Consider the following 18,181-nt stretch of genomic DNA (forward strand, 5'->3'; position numbering starts at 1 on the left):
AAGACAATGCTAGACCTCATGTGGCTGGAGTGTGTCAGCAGTTCCTGCAAGAGGAAGGCATTGATGCTATGGACTGGCCCACCCGTTCCCCAGACCTGAATCCAATTGAGCACATCTGGGACATCATGTCTCACTCCATCCACCAACGCCACGTTGCACCACAGACTGTCCAGGAGTTGGCGGATGCTTTAGTCCAGGTCTGGGAGGAGATTCCTCAGGAGACCATCCACCACCTCATCAGGAGCATGCCCAGGCATTGTAGGGAGGCCATACAGGCACGTGGAGGCCACACACACTACTGAGCCTCATTTTGACTTGTTTTAAGGACATCAAAGTTGGATCAGCCTGTAGTGTGGTTTTCCACTTTAATTTTGAGTGTCACTCCAAATCCAGACCTCCATGGGTTGATACATTTGATTTCCATTGATAATTTGTGTGATTTTGTTGTCAGCACATTCAACTATGTAAAGAAAAAAGTATTTAATAAGAATTTCATTAATTCAGATCTAGGATGTTATTTTAGTGTTCCCTTTATTTTTTTGAGCAGTGTGTGTATATACACACACACAGGCTATGGACGTTCTCGTACAAACAAACTCACAATGACTAGCTAACGTGTACTTTACCCATTTCATTACATCTGTATATATTGCAAATAAAACGTAAAAACAATCACAAATAATATTTTATATTAATTTCAAACAACGGCATGAGCAACTTACCAGTCCAAAACCATGTCCTCTCCGTTCAAAAAACATGCCCCAGTTTCAGTCTTCAATATGGAGTCTTTAAAAAAAAGCAGATCTGTCTCACTTTCACGATGAATTTCCTCTAAAATTGTTTCTACATTCGTATATCTAGTCTTAGAATTAGCTTTCCTTGACTTACGATGTTGGATAAATAAACAGCTGAAGATGCAAGTCACCGAAATACTGCGTGCGTAATAAGCTTTGCTCCTTCGCCGTATAATTGGCAATGGCGAAAGAACGGTCCTTACGCCAGTGTTCAATGGAAAGGTTTTGTCTTACAACAAGATTTCAAGACGATCAGTGGTCATTGGGTTAAAAGACAGTCAATCAACGAGACAGTGGTCATATAATTGGTGCACAATGGGCTCTTACAACAAAGAATCATGGGATATTGCCATTTACCTCTGCTCATTGGCTTTCTACCCAGCTAGATTTCAAGGCGATCAGTGGTCATTGGGTTAAGACAGTCAATCAACGAGACAGTGGTCATATAATTGGTGCACAATGGGCTCCTCACTTGTTGTCTTCCAATCGGTTTTTCCGGGTCAATACGTTCCGCAAAATGACACATCAGGTTTGGTTGTGTTACAAACAAAAAGTTGATTGCAAGGAAACCAAACATGACTGGATAAAGTCAGGGAAAGTCTCTATTTTATGTTGGATGTTACCTCAAATTGAATGACATGAAATTCAACGAGATAAGCGCTCACAAAATGTTTTGTTAGGCTATAAAAAATGGATTTAACTGAACAAAAGACCACTCATTGTGTAACAATGAGCCTTGGGATTGCAACCAGAGCAAGATCTTCAAAGGTAATCGATCTATTTCAATGCAATCTGTGATTTTGTTACGCAAGTGCTGGCTGAATAAGTAGTTTGATATGGGGGTCTGTGCTCAGATAATCGCAGCGTATTCTTTCGCAATAAATCATTTTTAAAATCTGACAACGCAGTTGGATTAGCAAGATTCTAGGCTTTCGATACATGTGAGACACTTGTATTTTCATGAATGTTTAATATGACTATGTAGTGATCACCTGTGAATTTAATCCCGCTAACGGGTTCGGTGCGCAGAGGTTAATGTGAGTTTTGTGAAATGCTTGTGCTTCTAGTTCCGACTGCATTAATATCTAACAAGTAATCTAACAATTTCCCAACAACTACCTAATACACATAAATTTAAAGGAGTGAATGAGAATATGTACATAAGAATATGGAGTGATGTCCGAGTGGCATAGGCAAGGTGCAGTTGGTGGTTTAAATGTCATAGGAGTAATATAAGATATGTAAACATTATTAGTGGCATTTTTTAAATTAACTAGTGGTACATTTATTAGAGTGGATATAAAGTGGGTCTCAATGTAGGCAGCAGCCTCCCCGAGTTAGTGATGGGTGTTTAGCAGTCTGATGGCCTTGAGATAGAAGCTGTTTTTTCAGTCCCAGCTTTGATGCACCTGTACTGACCTCGCCTTCTGGATGATAGCGGGGTTAACAGGCAGTGGCTCGGGTGGTTGTTGTCCTTGATGATCTTTTTGGCCTTCCTGTGACATCCGGTGCTGTAAGTGTCATGGAGGGCAGGTAGTTTGCCCCCGGTGATGTGTTGTGCAGACTGCACCACCCTCTGGAGAGCCTTACGGTTGTGGGCGGAGCAGTTGCCGTACCAGGCTGTGATACAGCTCGACGGGATGTTCTCGATTGTACATCTGTAAGAGTTTGTCTGGGTTTTGGGTGACGAGCCAAATTTCTTCAGCCTCCTGAGGTTTAAGAGGTGCTGTTGCGCCTTCACCATGCTGTCTGTGTGGCTGGACCATTTCAGCTTGTCTGTGACGTGTACGCCGAGGAACTAAACTTTCCACGTTCTCCACTGCTGTCCATTCGATGTGGATGGGGGAGTGCTCCCTCTGCTGTTTCTTGAAGTCCACGAGCATATCCTTTTGTTGACGTTGCGTGAAGTTGTTTTCCCGACACCACACTCAGTGCCCTCACCCCCTCCCTGTAGGCTGTCTCGTTGTTGTTGGTAATCAAGCCCACTACTGTTGTCGTTTGCAAACTTGATGATTGCGTTAGAGTGCATGGCCACGCAGTCGTGGGTGAACAGGGAGTACAGGAGGGGGCTGAGCATGCACCCTTGTGGGGCCCCAGTGTTGAGGGTCAGCAAAGTGGATATGTTTCCTACCTTCACCATCTGGAGGCTGCCCGTCGGGAGGTCCAGGACCCAATTGCTCAGGGCGGGGTTGAGACCCAGGGCCTCCAGGTTGATGATGAGCTTGTAGTCAATGAAAAGCATTCTTACATAAGTATTCCTTTTATCCAGATGGGATAGGGCAGTGTGATGGCAATCGCATCCTCTTTGGGCCTATTGAGGTGCTATGCAAACTGAAGTGGGTCTAGGATGGCCTGAATGGTGGAGGTAATATGGTCCTCGACTAGCCTCTCAAAGCACTTCATGATGACAAGTGAGTGCTGCAGGGCGGCAGTCATTTAGTTGAGTTTTCTTTGCCTTCTTGGGTACAGGAACAATGGTATCCATTTTGAAGCATGTGGGGACAATGGACTGGCATAGGTAGCGATTGAATATGTCCGTAAACATGCCGGTCTGCACATGCTCTGAGGACGTGGCTAGAGATGCCGTCTGGGCCAGCAGCCTTGCAAGGGTTAACACGTTTAAATGTTTTACTCGCGTCAGCCACGTGAGTAGCTTGACCAGTCTCAAATCAATCTATAAGAAGCGAAAGATCTGCTAACAACGCCAGTTCACACACTCAATGCCGGATATGCCCTCCTAGCTAGCATAGTGAAGTTCTTGCTAATGGCACAATGTGTTCATGATAACGCAGTTTTTCTTCTGCTGTGGTTACTGCTCTCTATTGTTCATTGAGTCGCTATTGGCTGCTTGATAAGTCGCTAGATTCTGTTTTGCGATGAAGTCACAGCTAGAGTTGGACAGATTATGATTTTTCAACGCCCATACCGATTATTGGAGGACCAAAAACAGCCGATACCGATTAATCGGCAGATTTTTTTATTTTTATAAAAAAAAATACATGCAAATTATTTGTAATGACAATTACAACAATACTGAATGAACACTTATTTTAATTTAATACATCAATAAAATGTAGCTTTACATAAATGATTAAAAGTTCAATTTGGTTTAAATAATGCAAAAAACAAAGTGTTTGAGAAGAAAGTAAAAGTGCAATATGTGCCATGTAAAAAAGCGAATGTTTAAGTTCCTTGCTCAGAACATATGGAAGCTGGTGTTTCCTTAACATGAGTCTTCAATATTCCCAGGTAAGAAGTTTTAGGTTGTAGTTATTATAGGAATTCTAGGACTATTTCTCTCTATACCATTTGCTCGGGGCGGCAGCGTAGCCTAGTGGTTAGAGCGTTGGACTAGTAACCGGAAGGTTGCGAGTTCAAACCCCCGAGCTGACAAGGTACAAAATCTGTCGTTCTGCCCCCGAACAGGCAGTTAACCCACTGTTCCCAGGCCGTCATTGAAAATAAGAATATGTTCTTAACTGACTTGCCTGGTTAAATAAAGGTAAAATTAAAAATTAAATTTCATTATCCTTTGACTATTGGATGTTCTTATAGGCACTTTAGTATTGCCAGTGTAACAGTATAGCTTCCGTCCCTCTCCTTGCCGCTACCTGGGCTCGAACCAGGAACACATCGACAGCAGCCACCTTCGAAGCATCGTTACCCATCGCTCCACAAAAGCCGCGGCCCTTGCTGAGCAAGGGGAACAACCACTCCAAGTCTCAGAGCGAGTGACGTTTGAAATGCTATTAGTCCGCACCCCGCTAACTAGCTAGCCATTTCACATCACATCGTTATACCAGCCTAATCTCGGGAGTTGATCTGCTGGCAAAACGCACGAAAGTGCTGTTTGATTGAATCCTTACGAGCCTGCTGGTGCCTACCACTGCTCAGTCAGGCTGCTCTATCAAATCATAGACTTAGTTATAACATAATAACACACATACAAGCCTTAGTCATTAGATTCTAGAATTAAAACTATCATCTCGAAAGCAAATGCCATGCACCAGGGTATTTGGATATTGCCTTAAAATACCATCACATTTTTTGTGAACTATCGTTTTGCTGTCATGGAAATATTTGTCTCTTTATTCCTCAGATAAAGCACCAACATTGTATACACACAGGTCTGCTCATTTGCTAGCTAAATTAGAATGTTTGACTAAAACCAGTGCGGCAAGCATTTTCCTGCATGAACGTTTTCGGTCATCGCCTCAATTCACTGGGCCATGGACTCTACAAGGTGTCAAAGGTGTTCCGCAGGGATGCTGGCCCATGTTGACTTCAGTGCTTACCATGGTTGTGTTGAGTTGGTTGAATGTCCTTTGGGTGGTGGGCCATTCTTGATACACATGGGGAGTGTGAACCCAGCAGCGTTGCAGTTCTTGGCACGTTCAAATCGTTGTGCCTGGCACCTACTACCATACACCGTTCAAAGGCACTTAAATATTTTGTCTTGCCCATTCACCCTCTGAATGGCACACGTGCACAATTGATGTCTTAGGTTAAAGAAGGAGTTTTAAGCCTCGTCTCCTCCCCTTCCTCTAATCTGATTTTGAAGTGGATTTTACATTTACATTACATTTAAGTCATTTAGCAGACGCTCAGTCACTTTACAATAGTGCATCTAAATCTTAAGGGGGGGGGTGAGAAGGATTACTTTATCCTATCCTAGGTATTCCTTAAAGAGGTGGGAAGGTTGATTGACAGGTTTGTTCCACCATCCAGGAAGTTGTGACTGTGATTGACTCCTCTGGTAGGGAGGCCAGGCCAGAGGTGGATGAACGCAGTGCCCTTGTTTGGGTGTAGGGCCTGATCAGAGGGAGTTTGTTCCACCATTGGGGGGCCAGAGCAGCGAACAGTTGTAGGGGTTTAATGGCACAGGCAGGGAGCCCAGCCAACAGAGAGTTGCAGTAATCCAGACGGGAGATGACAAGTGCCTGGATTAGGACCTGCGCCGCTTCCTTTGTGAGGCAGGGTCGTAACAAGTGTCATAAGGGATCATGGATTTCACCTGGTCAGTCAGTCATGGAAAGATCATAATCCTAATGTTTTGTACAAAAGGTGTAATTTCAATGATGGTTTCGGTAAGAGAACATTGCGTAACGGCCAGCAATGAAGCTCTTATTTCGAGTTTGACAGTGTTTCTTTACATGACTTGTAAAGCACTAGTGAATTTACTCAATACAAAATGGTGACACTAACATCTAGTGGTTTTACTATGAAGTGCATGTTACTGTATTTCACTGCATAGTTTGTAAACGGTGCGGTTTCAGATGTACTTGGAGACTGTTTAGTGTGCTTGTGATGCTTCAGCATCAACCCATCTGCATGCGTATCCACTGCTGTAGAAACATCTTTAAGTTGTACCTAAGGTAAACTGAACAAGTGTTTTTGTATTTGTTTTTTGGTGGTTCATGTAAACTAAAAATAAAATATTCTGTTAATTTGTGTTTATAAATCATTTAGAGTATCTGTTAATCCTTTGGAACACAATTTGTTTTTTAGAAGTGGAATGAAAAATACCATCTCGACAGATCGGTGACTTTTGCCTCCCTAAAAATCTCAGACCCAAAAATCCCATATCATTGGAGCTGTAGTTAGGTAAAAATGAAGTCAAATGAATAGGAGGATTTGTATAATTGATTCATTAATGCATACATGGCAATTTATTTATCAAGTACCGTGATACCAAACCTGGTATCGTTACAAGACTAATCTCCTCTACATCCTAAAGCTGATATCTGATTGAGATGTTAATATCTGGTAGTGCAGGGCATAATGTCTAAATCTGTTATGCATGTATTGTTGTCTGACTTGTTTGTCCTCTGTTAGGTGCTGGCCTGGTTTGAGGAGGGAGAGGAGACCATCACTGCATTCGTTGAGCCTTTTGTCATTTTGCTGATTCTTATAGCCAATGCCATTGTGGGTGTCTGGCAGGTAAGCAGATCTTTTAAAATATTTTCCTTTTTATAGGGTTAGCTTAGTTATTCTTTGGGGTCGGATTTACTGTCCTACCCAAGCAGTAATTGTTAATTGATTGTAGTAGACCTAGCTTATGATGGGATCAGGCCACATCTCCAGGCCATATAACATACTTTTATTTTTTAACCTTTTATTTAACTAGGCAAGTCAGTTAAGAACACATTCTTATTTTCAATGACTGCCTAGGAACAGTGGTTTAACTGCCTTGTTCAGGGGCAGAACATCAGATTTTGGTTACTAGTCCAACACTCCAACCACTAGGCTACCCTGCCGCCCCAATGGGTCTGAACCAATTCCAGGTCACTTTTCTTTACTGCTCATATTACTTTCTGTCTTCCTTTACGAAAATACCTCTTATTTAGTGACAGATGTCCTCTGTGTCAAACTGCATGTAACTTCCAAAGTTGTGCTTAGGGCTGGGGCGGTTATGAAAATGTGTCAACTTGTTGTCATGCAAAAGACTGCCGATCTCACAGTACCGTAATTGCTGGACTATTAAGCGCACCTGAATATAAAGCGCACCCACTGAATTATTTAAAAAATATGTATTTTGTACATAAATAAGCCGCACATGTCTATAAGCCAGGTGCATACCGGTACATTGAAACAAATTAACTTTACACAGCCTTTAAACGAAACACGGCTTGTTACAAAAATTAAACCGTAGCCTACCAAGAAAGTCATTGGTCACTATCTTCCTCCTCCTGTGCACTGAAACCACTGAAGTCATCTCCTTCAGGGTCGGAGTTGAATAGCCTCAGAATTGCTTCATCCGATGTTGGATCGTTTTCATTGTCACTCTCGTCACTTTCATCCGGAGGCAAATACCCTGCTGAGCTCATGCTGCCCCTTCAACACGCAGCAGTCCAGCCTTTCGAAACCCGTTGATGATTGTGGATTTTTTGACAATGCTCCACGCTGTCAGGACCCACTGGCAGACTTGACCATAAAATGCTCCTTGCCTGCGGCCCGTTTTAGTGGAGGATTTCTCCCCACTTGTCATCCAAGCCTCCCACTGAACACGGAGCGCCACCTTAAATGCACGATTTACACTGATGTCGAGTGGCTTCAAATACTTTGGGCCATCTGCTTTTCTTCCTTCTGAAAGCTTTTGTCTTTTTGCACTGAGTCAGTTCCTCACGCTGCTTTTCAACGTCTTATCATCGACTCATTAAGGCCAAGCTCCCATGCAGCAGCTCTATTTCCTCTTCCAACAGCCAGATTTATCGCCTTCAATTTGAAAGCTGCATCATATGCATTTCTCCGTGTCTTTGCCATGATGAGGGTGACAAAATTACTACCATAATCAGAATGATGGGAAGTTTGAGCGCGCTCGATTTTACGTCACATTATGAGACGGTGCTCAGTTTTTTGGCGGCATTAATCTTGTGAAAGCGGGAAAAATCCATAAATTAGCCGCGTCATTGTATAAACCGCGAGGTTCAAAGTGTGGGAATAAAGTAGCGGCTTATAGTCCGGAAATTACGGTAATTTACTGTTTAATTAATATAAACACATTTAGCATCTCCAGGCCTCCATGCATACAAGCCACTGATGCGTGCCTTTGGAATATCTGCATGTAATGTACATCAATTTAATATACACCATCGCAATGAATCAATTTATTTTAGGCAGGGCTAAAGAAACATGATGACTCATTCTGTTCTACTGAAATACATTTTCTTACTGTATGTTATATGGCTATGTGCCATGTCTATAGGCTTGTTCATTTAGCAAACAGGATATGCTTAAGTCCCGTGCAACTATTTAATGTTATGATTTTAACATAATTGAACTTAGCTGAATAAATTAGAAAGGATATTTTTCCCATTACAGAGCGAGTGGCTATGTTAAGTGTAAACGTGATCATTTGAAACGGGTCCTATATGCTGGATTTATTTGGCAACTTTAGAGTTGAATGATACAAACCTCAGAATGTCTTGGAAATCAAAACCTACTGTATATGGGATGCACAATGTTAGTATAAGCTGTTGAGAAAGTAGCAAAAAAAAGCTTGCTCTCTGTTCCTTGCCTCAGGTTGCACACGCTGTTCATATTTTCACTTCTACATTTAATCAGGTCTTTACTAAATAAGTACATTAGTTTTGATTTAGAATAGCCCATTGTCAAATGGGCAGGTGGGAAAAATACATCCATATGGCCTTGAATAGTAAATGGAGACCGCTTTCCAGCTGGTTTGTTTTTCAGACCACTCCGGTTATTTCACTTCATGCATCAACCACTGTTATATAACGGGTTAAATTCTGCCCAAACTCTCTGTGCCATGGGCTCTCAACCCTGTTCCTGCATTTACCCTGTGCTTGGAAACGTAGTGAAATCTGTTAAAACCTCTTGGGGCTAGGGGGCAGAATTTTCACTTTTGGATAAATAGTGTGCCCAATTTCAACTTCCTGCTACTCATGCCAAGAATATAAGATATGCATATTATTCATCGATTTGGATAGAAAACACTGAAGATTCTGAAACTGTTTGAATCATGTCTGTGAGTAAAACAGAACTTATGTAGCAGGCAAAACCCTGAGGACTAACTGTTCAGATTTTCTTTTTTTTTCTGTCTCATTTCCCTGAGTTGTCATTGCCCAGGGATATTTCTTAGGAACCTGTTCTCAGTTCCTACCGCTTCCACTGGATGTCACCAGTCTTTGGTATTTGTTTGAGGTTATTCCTTTGTGCAATGAAGAAGTAGGCCAACTAGGAACTGGGTACACTTTTGTGAGTTTCGCAAGATGTGAAAAGTGGCGCTGGTTTGTTTTCATTCCTGTATTGAACACAGAAAGACCCGTCTACAATTTGATCGATTATTAACGTTTAAAAAATACTTAAAGTTGTATTACAAAAGTAGTTTGAAATATTTTGGCAACGTTTATAGGTAACTTTTGAAATATTTTGTAGTGACATTGCGTTTTTTGGAAGCTGTTTTTTTTCTGTATCAAACGCGCTTTATAAATGGATATATATGGACGCAATTAATCGAACAAAAAAAAGGACCAATTGTGATGTTTATGGGACATGTTGGAGTGCCAACAAAAGAAGCTCGTCAAAGGTAATGCATGTTTTAAATTTTATTTCAGCGTTTTGTGTAGCGCCTGCTGGGTTGAAGTATGCTAAGGAACATTGATTGTGAAAAAAATAAATAAATACCACAACGAAGTAATTCATTTTTCTGCCTTGCGTAAAATGCGGTAGCCTAACGGCACAATCAATATTTTAATTCATCTTTTTTTCAGGCTTTTACCCATAGGTCTATGCTTATGCATAAACTCTATGCTTGTTGGATGTTTTTGAATGAAAAATCACCTTAGTGCTATCCATTTCATTCTGTTAGGCTTTGAAACATCCACAGTGGCCATGTTTTTCACTCTGTTTCAACCTGTTCATAAATTTCAAGAAAGAAGTTTAATCACAGTGAGGTGAGTTTTGATAAGTGTTTGATGCGATTTACATTGATGTCAGAGTAGTTAGAGGGACAATAGAGCCCTGAGTACCAGGCCATTAGGACCTGATGGAGGGACAATAGAGCCCTGAGTACCAGGCCATTAGGGCCTGATGGAGGGACAATAGAGCCCTGAGTACCAGGCCATTAGCAACCATATGTTTGTTAGTTGGGTACCTGAGTACCAGGCCATTAGGGCCTGATGGAGGGACATTAGAGCCCTGAGTACCAGGCCATTAGCAACCATATGTTTGTCAGTTGGGTACCTGAGTACCAGGCAGGTACCAACACATTTCCAGACTACCGTTTACGTCCTGTGAAATTTTACTGTGGTCATGACTGCCGGTGTGGCGGTAATATGGTCACCGCAAGAGCCCTAGTTGTTTTATATATTCATTGGCTATTTCATAGCTAATTTGAAAACGATAAATATTGATGAATTACTAGCTCAAACACTTAATCTGTGAAAATGGCATACCAATGAGTGGGTGGTGGTTTCATATGGAAAGTGGGGCCTCGAATCTGTCGGTGCTAGAGACTTGGTCTCTCTGGAGAAACCTTATGTCTCGGCTCAGGTGCATACATTTACACACACTTGTCAGCTCAGACAAATCCGGCTAAGAGAGGCTCGGCTCTTCAGCTCCATCAGCAGCAGTTTGTCATTTATAATGGAAAAATAAATATTTATGTTTAAAAAAAAATTGTGAATCGCATCGTGTCAACTTAAATGTATTGTTCCTGTATAGTGTCAGAGCCCATGTATTTAGATGCGTATCACATTGTCATGAAAGGGAAAGAGGCACATCTCTACTCCTATCTACAGTTAAATGCACTACGTCTTTCTGAATAAGACTGTCTGCTAAATGACTAAAATGTCTATGATTTCCTCCTTCACTGTAAATTGAGAGAATTGATTGTGTGAATGAATCTGAAATGATAGACACATTGTAGCAAAGATGATTTCTTTTTTTCCCTTGCTCTTGTAATGACAAGGTTTCTGGGTCACTCCAGTCAGTGACGACCATTAGTTGCCTGTGATTAGCCACTGAGCTGGTTCTCCTGATGAACAAGGAAGGGATTGGATGCCAGGAAGAGGGTTTTGAGGGATCCCTGTGGACGTCCTCTGGTCAGTTCGTCTGCCTGTCCAAACGATCCTTCAAACCTTGGGGGCAGAAAATGCCATGAACAAAAAGACAGTTAAAAATAGATCCCCAAGCTTTGAGCTGAACCAGAGGCTATTCTTCTGTCCTCTGTGAAACAGGATAATTAATCTATACACTGGGCATGTAGCTACCCACATTTGAAAACCTTAGTTATTTAGTTTAATATATGCCATTTAGCAGACACTTTTATCCAAAGCGACTTACAGTCATGTGTGCATACATTCTACGTATGGGTGGTCCCGGGGATCGAACCCACTACCCTGGCGTTACAAGCGCCATGCTCTACCAACTGAGCTACAGAAGGACCAGTTTAGAAGTTGAAGTCAGTCGGTTGAATCACGGCTGTGTGATGGTGTTGCCAGCCAGGTGCATTAAATTTTTTAAAATCCCTAGATGCAGAGGGGGATGGAGTAGGATAGTGAAACCTCAGTTATGAGGAAAATGATTAGCCTATATCTAGATGACTCTCCCCATCCAGGCTAAAGATAGAGCAGGCATCCCACCGGAGCCCCGGGCCTAGAGCAGAGTGAGAGGAGGTCACCCTGAAACCCTCGTCCCACTTTCTTCCCCTTGGTTTTATTTTAATCTGCGTTCATTACCCTGAAGCCGTTGCCTACCCCAGCTCCCCTCCCCTGCCACTTGCCAAGTTCTCCCTCAGTCTTTTTTTATTTTTTATCCCTGAATGGCACAACCTGTATGGTTGTACAGGAGCAAGCTTGGAGGCACACAGCCTAATTACCTTGCTTTCTGCCCTTTTTTTTTTTCTTCAATCAAACTTGGAGCAGAGGCAGGAATGGATCATCCTGGAGTGGAAGTGATGGGTCAACAGTAAATGTTTAACATATTCCAAATGTGTTGTCAAGAGTGAAACAAAATGCTATGATATCTAGATTCATCACGTTTTTTAAATTTAGTTTTGTGAGGTAGATTGACGATGAATCTCTTGGCACAGGCCAAGGTTGTGGAGAGGTTATTTTAAATGAAATGGTTCTGTTGGGTACTTGTCCACACACAGCATGAGGGAATCCCATTAAAGCAGGTTAATACAATCTGTCTGTTTTTATTTATACCTTTTTGGTCATTGGTGTCATTGGCCACTGGAGTTTAGTAATAGAGCAGTATTTTTTTTTTTTTTTTTTGCCTTGTGGCTTTTACATCCTGCGGATTTCTGCGATATTCCTCAAACAAGAGGATGACAATTTTGTCTAGACATAGAACCCCGTGGTGAGTCGTTTTAAGTGTATATTACCCATATTCCAAAAGGACACATTGTAATTTGCAACATTCTCTTGGCTCTTATTTGACCAATCGGTTACGCAATTTACACTGCCGCTGAACACACCTCAGTCGCTCACTACAGTGTGTGGCTCTGAAATGCTTCACGACATTCTGTCCCTCTTTGCTTAGCTGTTGATGTCGTCTGGTGAGTTTTTATAATTTATTCTCTAGCCCCTGTTGAGGGTTATGCAAGAGAAGAGCCGTTATCTATCAGCTTGACTGGGGACGGTGAGGATGACATATGTTCAGAATACCCTTCGTATTTCTATGCAGTCCCCATACCCTACTTCAATAGAGGTGCCTTGGACCAATCAATGCCCACAACGACAACCGTTAACCTACAACACTCACCCTGCCACCTGTGTTTTTAACGAAGACGTGTTCCCATACAATGAGAAATCCAGCGGGGGTACCCTGACCCTGGGCTGGGCGGTATACCATATTTTATGATATACCGGTATTGATGCACGGACCGGTTTGGGTTTTTACATTACCTTCTACAGCGGTATTTGAATGTTTGGTTTGTTAAATGTGATACGCCATGTGTAATGTCAATTTGTATAGTTTACTTTGCTACTTGAGTCCTCTCTCTCTGCTCTTTCTCTCCATGCCACTTTCCACACAGACCTAGCCACGACCCCTGAGATCACTCACTCACTCACTCACTCATAAAGCACCCTGGGATCACTCACTACTCATAAAGCACCCTGGGATCACTCACTACTCATAAAGCACCCTGGGATCACTCACTACTCATAAAGCACCCTGGGATCACTCACTACTCATAAAGCACCCTGGGATCACTCACTACTCATAAAGCACCCTGGGATCACTCATAAAAAGCACCCTGGGATCACTCACTACTCATAAAGCACCCTGGGATCACTCACTACTCATAAAGCACCCTGGGATCACTCACTACTCATAAAGCACCCTGCGATCACTCACTACTCATAAAGCAAATGTACAACTTTTGTTATTCAAGAACTAAACATACCGTCATATAATTATTTTTATATCCTGATATATTTTGGCCGTATCGCCCTGACTTGCCCTGTCCAGAGTGCTATCGGGCTTGGCTGCCTGTGACTGTCCCTCAGGGAGTGATCACACAGAGGGTTAAGTTCAGCAGATCGCTGGCTGGGTACACCAGTCCTCAGCCATATCAGAGGGCACACTGACTGATGTTAAGCTTACAATATGTTAACAACACAATTCAGTTGAATGAACCAGCACTGTCTTGTTTCATTACACTTGATTAGGGGCTCAATTTTAGATGTAATTGCCCTTTTGGTCCTATTTTTCTTTTGTGTATATGGGAGATCCACAGATCAGAATTTGTAAATACTGTGATATTTCTGTCTTACAATATTCAATGATTTGCTGTGTGGATACACTTCTCTCTTGGGTTTGATTCCTGTCTCAGCTTGAGGGTCACTGTTCTAGTGATCATTCCCATCGTTGAACCATCTCTAAATTCTGTGTGGGATCTTGTCATCAACACGCACTTAAAATTGACCTTTATCTCTGAATAATATTGATTGATCTGGTGGTTTTTGTCTTACAGGAGCGAAATGCAGAGAATGCCATTGAAGCGCTCAAAGAGTACGAGCCAGAGATGGGCAAGGTGTACCGGCAGGACAGGAAAAGTGTGCAGAGGATCAAGTCCAGGGACCTTGTACCAGGGGACATCGTGGAGGTGGCTGGTAAGATGCTTCTAATACACTCTCTGTGGGAACTGGCTATTAACTGATGATTTGGTTGTCAACCAACCCCACACATGACTTCCCCTGTACACTGTATTCAGACCCCTTGACTTTTTCCACATTTTATTACCTTAAGTCTTATTCCAAAATAGATTTTAAAATAATGTTTACTCAGCAATCTACACACAATACCCCCATAATGAAACAGGTTTTTAGAATTTTCTAATTTATAAAAACTAAAACTCATCACATTTACATAAATATTCAGACCCTTTACTCAGTACTTTGCTGAAGCACCTTTGGCAGCGATTACAGCCTCGAGTCTTGGGTATGATGCTACAAGCTTGGCACACTTGTATTTGAGGAGTTTCTCCCACTCTTTGCAGATCGTCTCAAGCTCTGTCAGGTTGGATGGGGAGCATTGCTGCACAGCTCTTTTCAGGTCTCTCCAGAGATGTTCGATTGAGTTAAAGTCCGGGCTCTGGCTAGTCCACGAAATGACATTCAGAGACTTTACCCAAAGCCACTCCTGCGTTGTCTTGGCTGTGTGCTTAGGGTCATTGTCCTGTTGGAAGGTGAACTGTCGCCCCAATCTGAGGTCCTGAGTGCTCTAGAGCAGGTTTTTATCAAGGATCTCTCTGTTTTGAGCTGTTCATCTTTGCCTCTCTCCTGACGAGTCTCCCAGTCCCTGCCGCTAAATCATCCCCACAGCATAATGCTGCCGCCACCCTGCTTCACCGTAGGGGTTGTGCCAGGTTTACTCCAGACGTGACGCTCGGCATTCAGGCCAAAAGAGGTCAATCTTGGTTTCGTCAGGCCAGCGCTAGGAAGTGGTTTCAAACTTCCATTTTAAGAATGATGGACGCCACTGTGTTCTTGGGGACCTTCAAAACTACAGAAATGTTTGGTACCCTTTCCCAGATCTGTGCCTCTACACAATCCTGTCTTGGAGCTCTACGAACAATTCCTTCGACCTCATGCTTGGTTTTTGCTCTGACATGCACTGTCAACTGTGAGACCTTTTTATATAGACAGGTGCGCCTTTCCAAATGTCATACATCATCCATCGCCTAATATATAAATTGATTGTGCAATTATATATTAGTGAGCATAGCGGAATGGGCCGATACTAGCTAAAAATGCCAACATCGGTAACGCTGATGTGCAAGACCGATGTCAAAGCTGACTTTCATACCTAATATAATGTAGGTACAAGACACAATGTACATTTTTGCACTACACATGCAACACAGCATTCCTAACCTAGCCCACAATGTCTGTTGTATGGATCGAACAGTCATTTGACAGAGTAAGAATTTCAGTGCGACAACATAAAGAAAATGGAAATCATTGACCTTGACAATCAACCGTTCTGTTGTGGATGATGTTGGCTTTCGCCAACTGGTCGAGCACCGGTACACACGACCAAGTGCGCTATTTTTCAGATGTTGTCCTACTGGAGTTGCACAGCGATGACATCAGTGCTATTAGCTAAAGGACATGCATACTGTGGAATGCTGTTTGGGTCTATGCGTGTCAAAACAGATACACAGTTCTATTATAGAATGTTGTGTGTTCTGAATTTGCATGTGCAAACCAAGTGCCACCACTACTATCAGTAGCACTGTCAAAGCTGTACAATAAGTCTGCTAACACCTGCCACAAACTATGTGTTTACAATTCCGCCTTGGTAACAAAGCATTGTTTGTTTGACCAACTTCTGGGGTAGCTAGCTTTAGCTTGGTACCTAGTTAGCACCAATACAGCCAGCCTGAAAACAATTACCAGTAGAAACAGTGATTTAGGAATCCTTGTAAGTATTAGCTAGGTTGCCACTTGTTGTTCGCCTACTGAAATTGAACTTCAGTTCATGAAAATAAATAACTAGCCAGCTACTTAACCCTGTTGCCCAAAGCTAACGTTATAAGCTGCCAGCTAGCTTCATCTGGCTAGTGACGCTCGAATGGATTGTGTGAAGCTAGCCACAGTGGAATTTGCGGTTTGCCTTCAAAATAAAAGTACGCCTTTGAAAGTGATGCAGAAGATTACAATTGGTGGAATCCTGCCATGTCTAACGTTATCTAGTAAAATAAGGTTGGAATGTGAAGCAATGACATATGAGTCTACTCTGTGACACCCACAGAACACAACTGTTGAGAGTTTATACAAATATTAGTGTTGTAGCTGTTATCGCAGTACTGTGACTGAAATCACCTCCCCAGTCAGCCTATTGAACTGTAGAGCTTTAACTAAGGTTTGTGGCTCAATGAAATGAGCTATCAGTCTACTCAATACCCAATATATTTTTTCCTAGCATCCTCAGTTATCAGACTCCAGAACATCCACGCGGTATTGTTTTTCCTCTGGAATAGTGTTCAATAGTGTTGACAAATGTGGCTCAATTCAGTTTCAGAATCCCGCAATAAGAGCTAATGTTCTCTGGGTGTCACTGAGTAGACTGATACCCCGTGCCATTGAGCCACAATCCATAGGTAAGGCTCTACATTAAAGTAAATATGCCCCAAAAGCAATTCTAAAGTATAATACAGGATCACCACTTTGTCATGTGATCACCAGATTTTTGTCCCCAAAAAAGAATATATATTTTTTGTAATATAACATTGCAACATCTTTTAGCATTATCTATTAAATAATGACACAATTATACTATTTCTATTCATTTGCGTCACTATCAATGACATACTTTGTTATTGTGAAGGATAAATGCAGTCCACTATTGCGGCTAATCGTTATTGTGGTTAGCTTCACATAGATGGGTCCGACCACCATTAATCAAATAAGAACTGTCTTATAAATTAGGGTTATTTTAGATGATGACACCTAGCTATATAGTTAGCTAGCTACTGAAACTACAGATTGTAGTTCAGGTCCTGATTGGTCACCTAGTGTTATTTTACATGCAAAAGACCCAAAAGGTGTAGAAATCCTGGTTGAGAATGAAACTGAACAAATGAACAATGCAACGGCACAGCAAGTAAGTGAAAGAAATGGGATTGATTTTGTTTACATGAGTAAATGTCCACAAAATAACTTGTGTGTAACCTTTATTGAACTAGGCAAGTCGGTTAAGAACACATTCTTATTTACTATGAAGGCCCGGATGACGCTGGACAAATTGTGTGCCTCCCTATGGGACCCCCAATCACGGCAGGATGTGATACAGCCTGGATTCGAACCATGGACTGTTATGCCTCTTGCACTGAGATGCAGTGCCTTAGACTGCTTTGTGTGTTAGCTATTTAACTGTACTAGAATGCTTAAGGCTGCTAAAAATTTTAACATCGGTATTGTTTGTTTTGGCAAGGAAGATATCGGTATTGGGCAAAATTTTCATACCGGTGTATCACTAATATATATGCTGGGCGATATGACTAAAATATTATATTCTAAATTATTTCAATGGATAATTCTACATTCTGATTGGTTTTATTCTGTTCAATTTAAAATAATTTCCTGCATTTCCATCAATTTCTGCATTTCCTACACTAATTTGAGATCAATTCCACACTGCCACGATATGGACAAAAAAGAGGCTGTATTTTTAACCAAATGTTGCAGTTGCGATTTTAGATCAAAACACTTGGGTGAACTTTGGCAATCATGGAAATACAATGTTTATTCCAATTATGTAGTTATAAATAATAGAGGTCACTTTGAATACAGTGTTTGACATGACTACTAATGAAAATGCCATGGATGAGTTATTGTGACAGTGTAGGAACCAAAGTGATGTTCTGTGTTTCCTAGGGGACCCTGTAATCTTTGGCTACATTAAATCTT

The 18,181-nt window shown here is 41.8% G+C and overlaps 1 protein-coding gene across 1 annotated transcript in view; it reads left to right on the forward strand.

The window, feature by feature from the left end:
* The window catches only part of LOC124006733 (sarcoplasmic/endoplasmic reticulum calcium ATPase 2), a 46,107-nt gene that overhangs the window by 7,445 nt on the left and 20,481 nt on the right, over nucleotides 1–18,181 (forward strand). Inside the window, exons 4-5 of the mRNA XM_046316851.1 lie at nucleotides 6,630–6,734; nucleotides 14,242–14,380. Coding sequence (XP_046172807.1) covers nucleotides 6,630–6,734; nucleotides 14,242–14,380 — 244 coding nt within the window. The remainder of the gene's footprint in view (nucleotides 1–6,629; nucleotides 6,735–14,241; nucleotides 14,381–18,181) is intronic.

The sequence above is a fragment of the Oncorhynchus gorbuscha genome, linkage group LG20 (assembly GCF_021184085.1).
Source record: "Oncorhynchus gorbuscha isolate QuinsamMale2020 ecotype Even-year linkage group LG20, OgorEven_v1.0, whole genome shotgun sequence".
Lineage (NCBI taxonomy): Eukaryota > Metazoa > Chordata > Actinopteri > Salmoniformes > Salmonidae > Oncorhynchus > Oncorhynchus gorbuscha.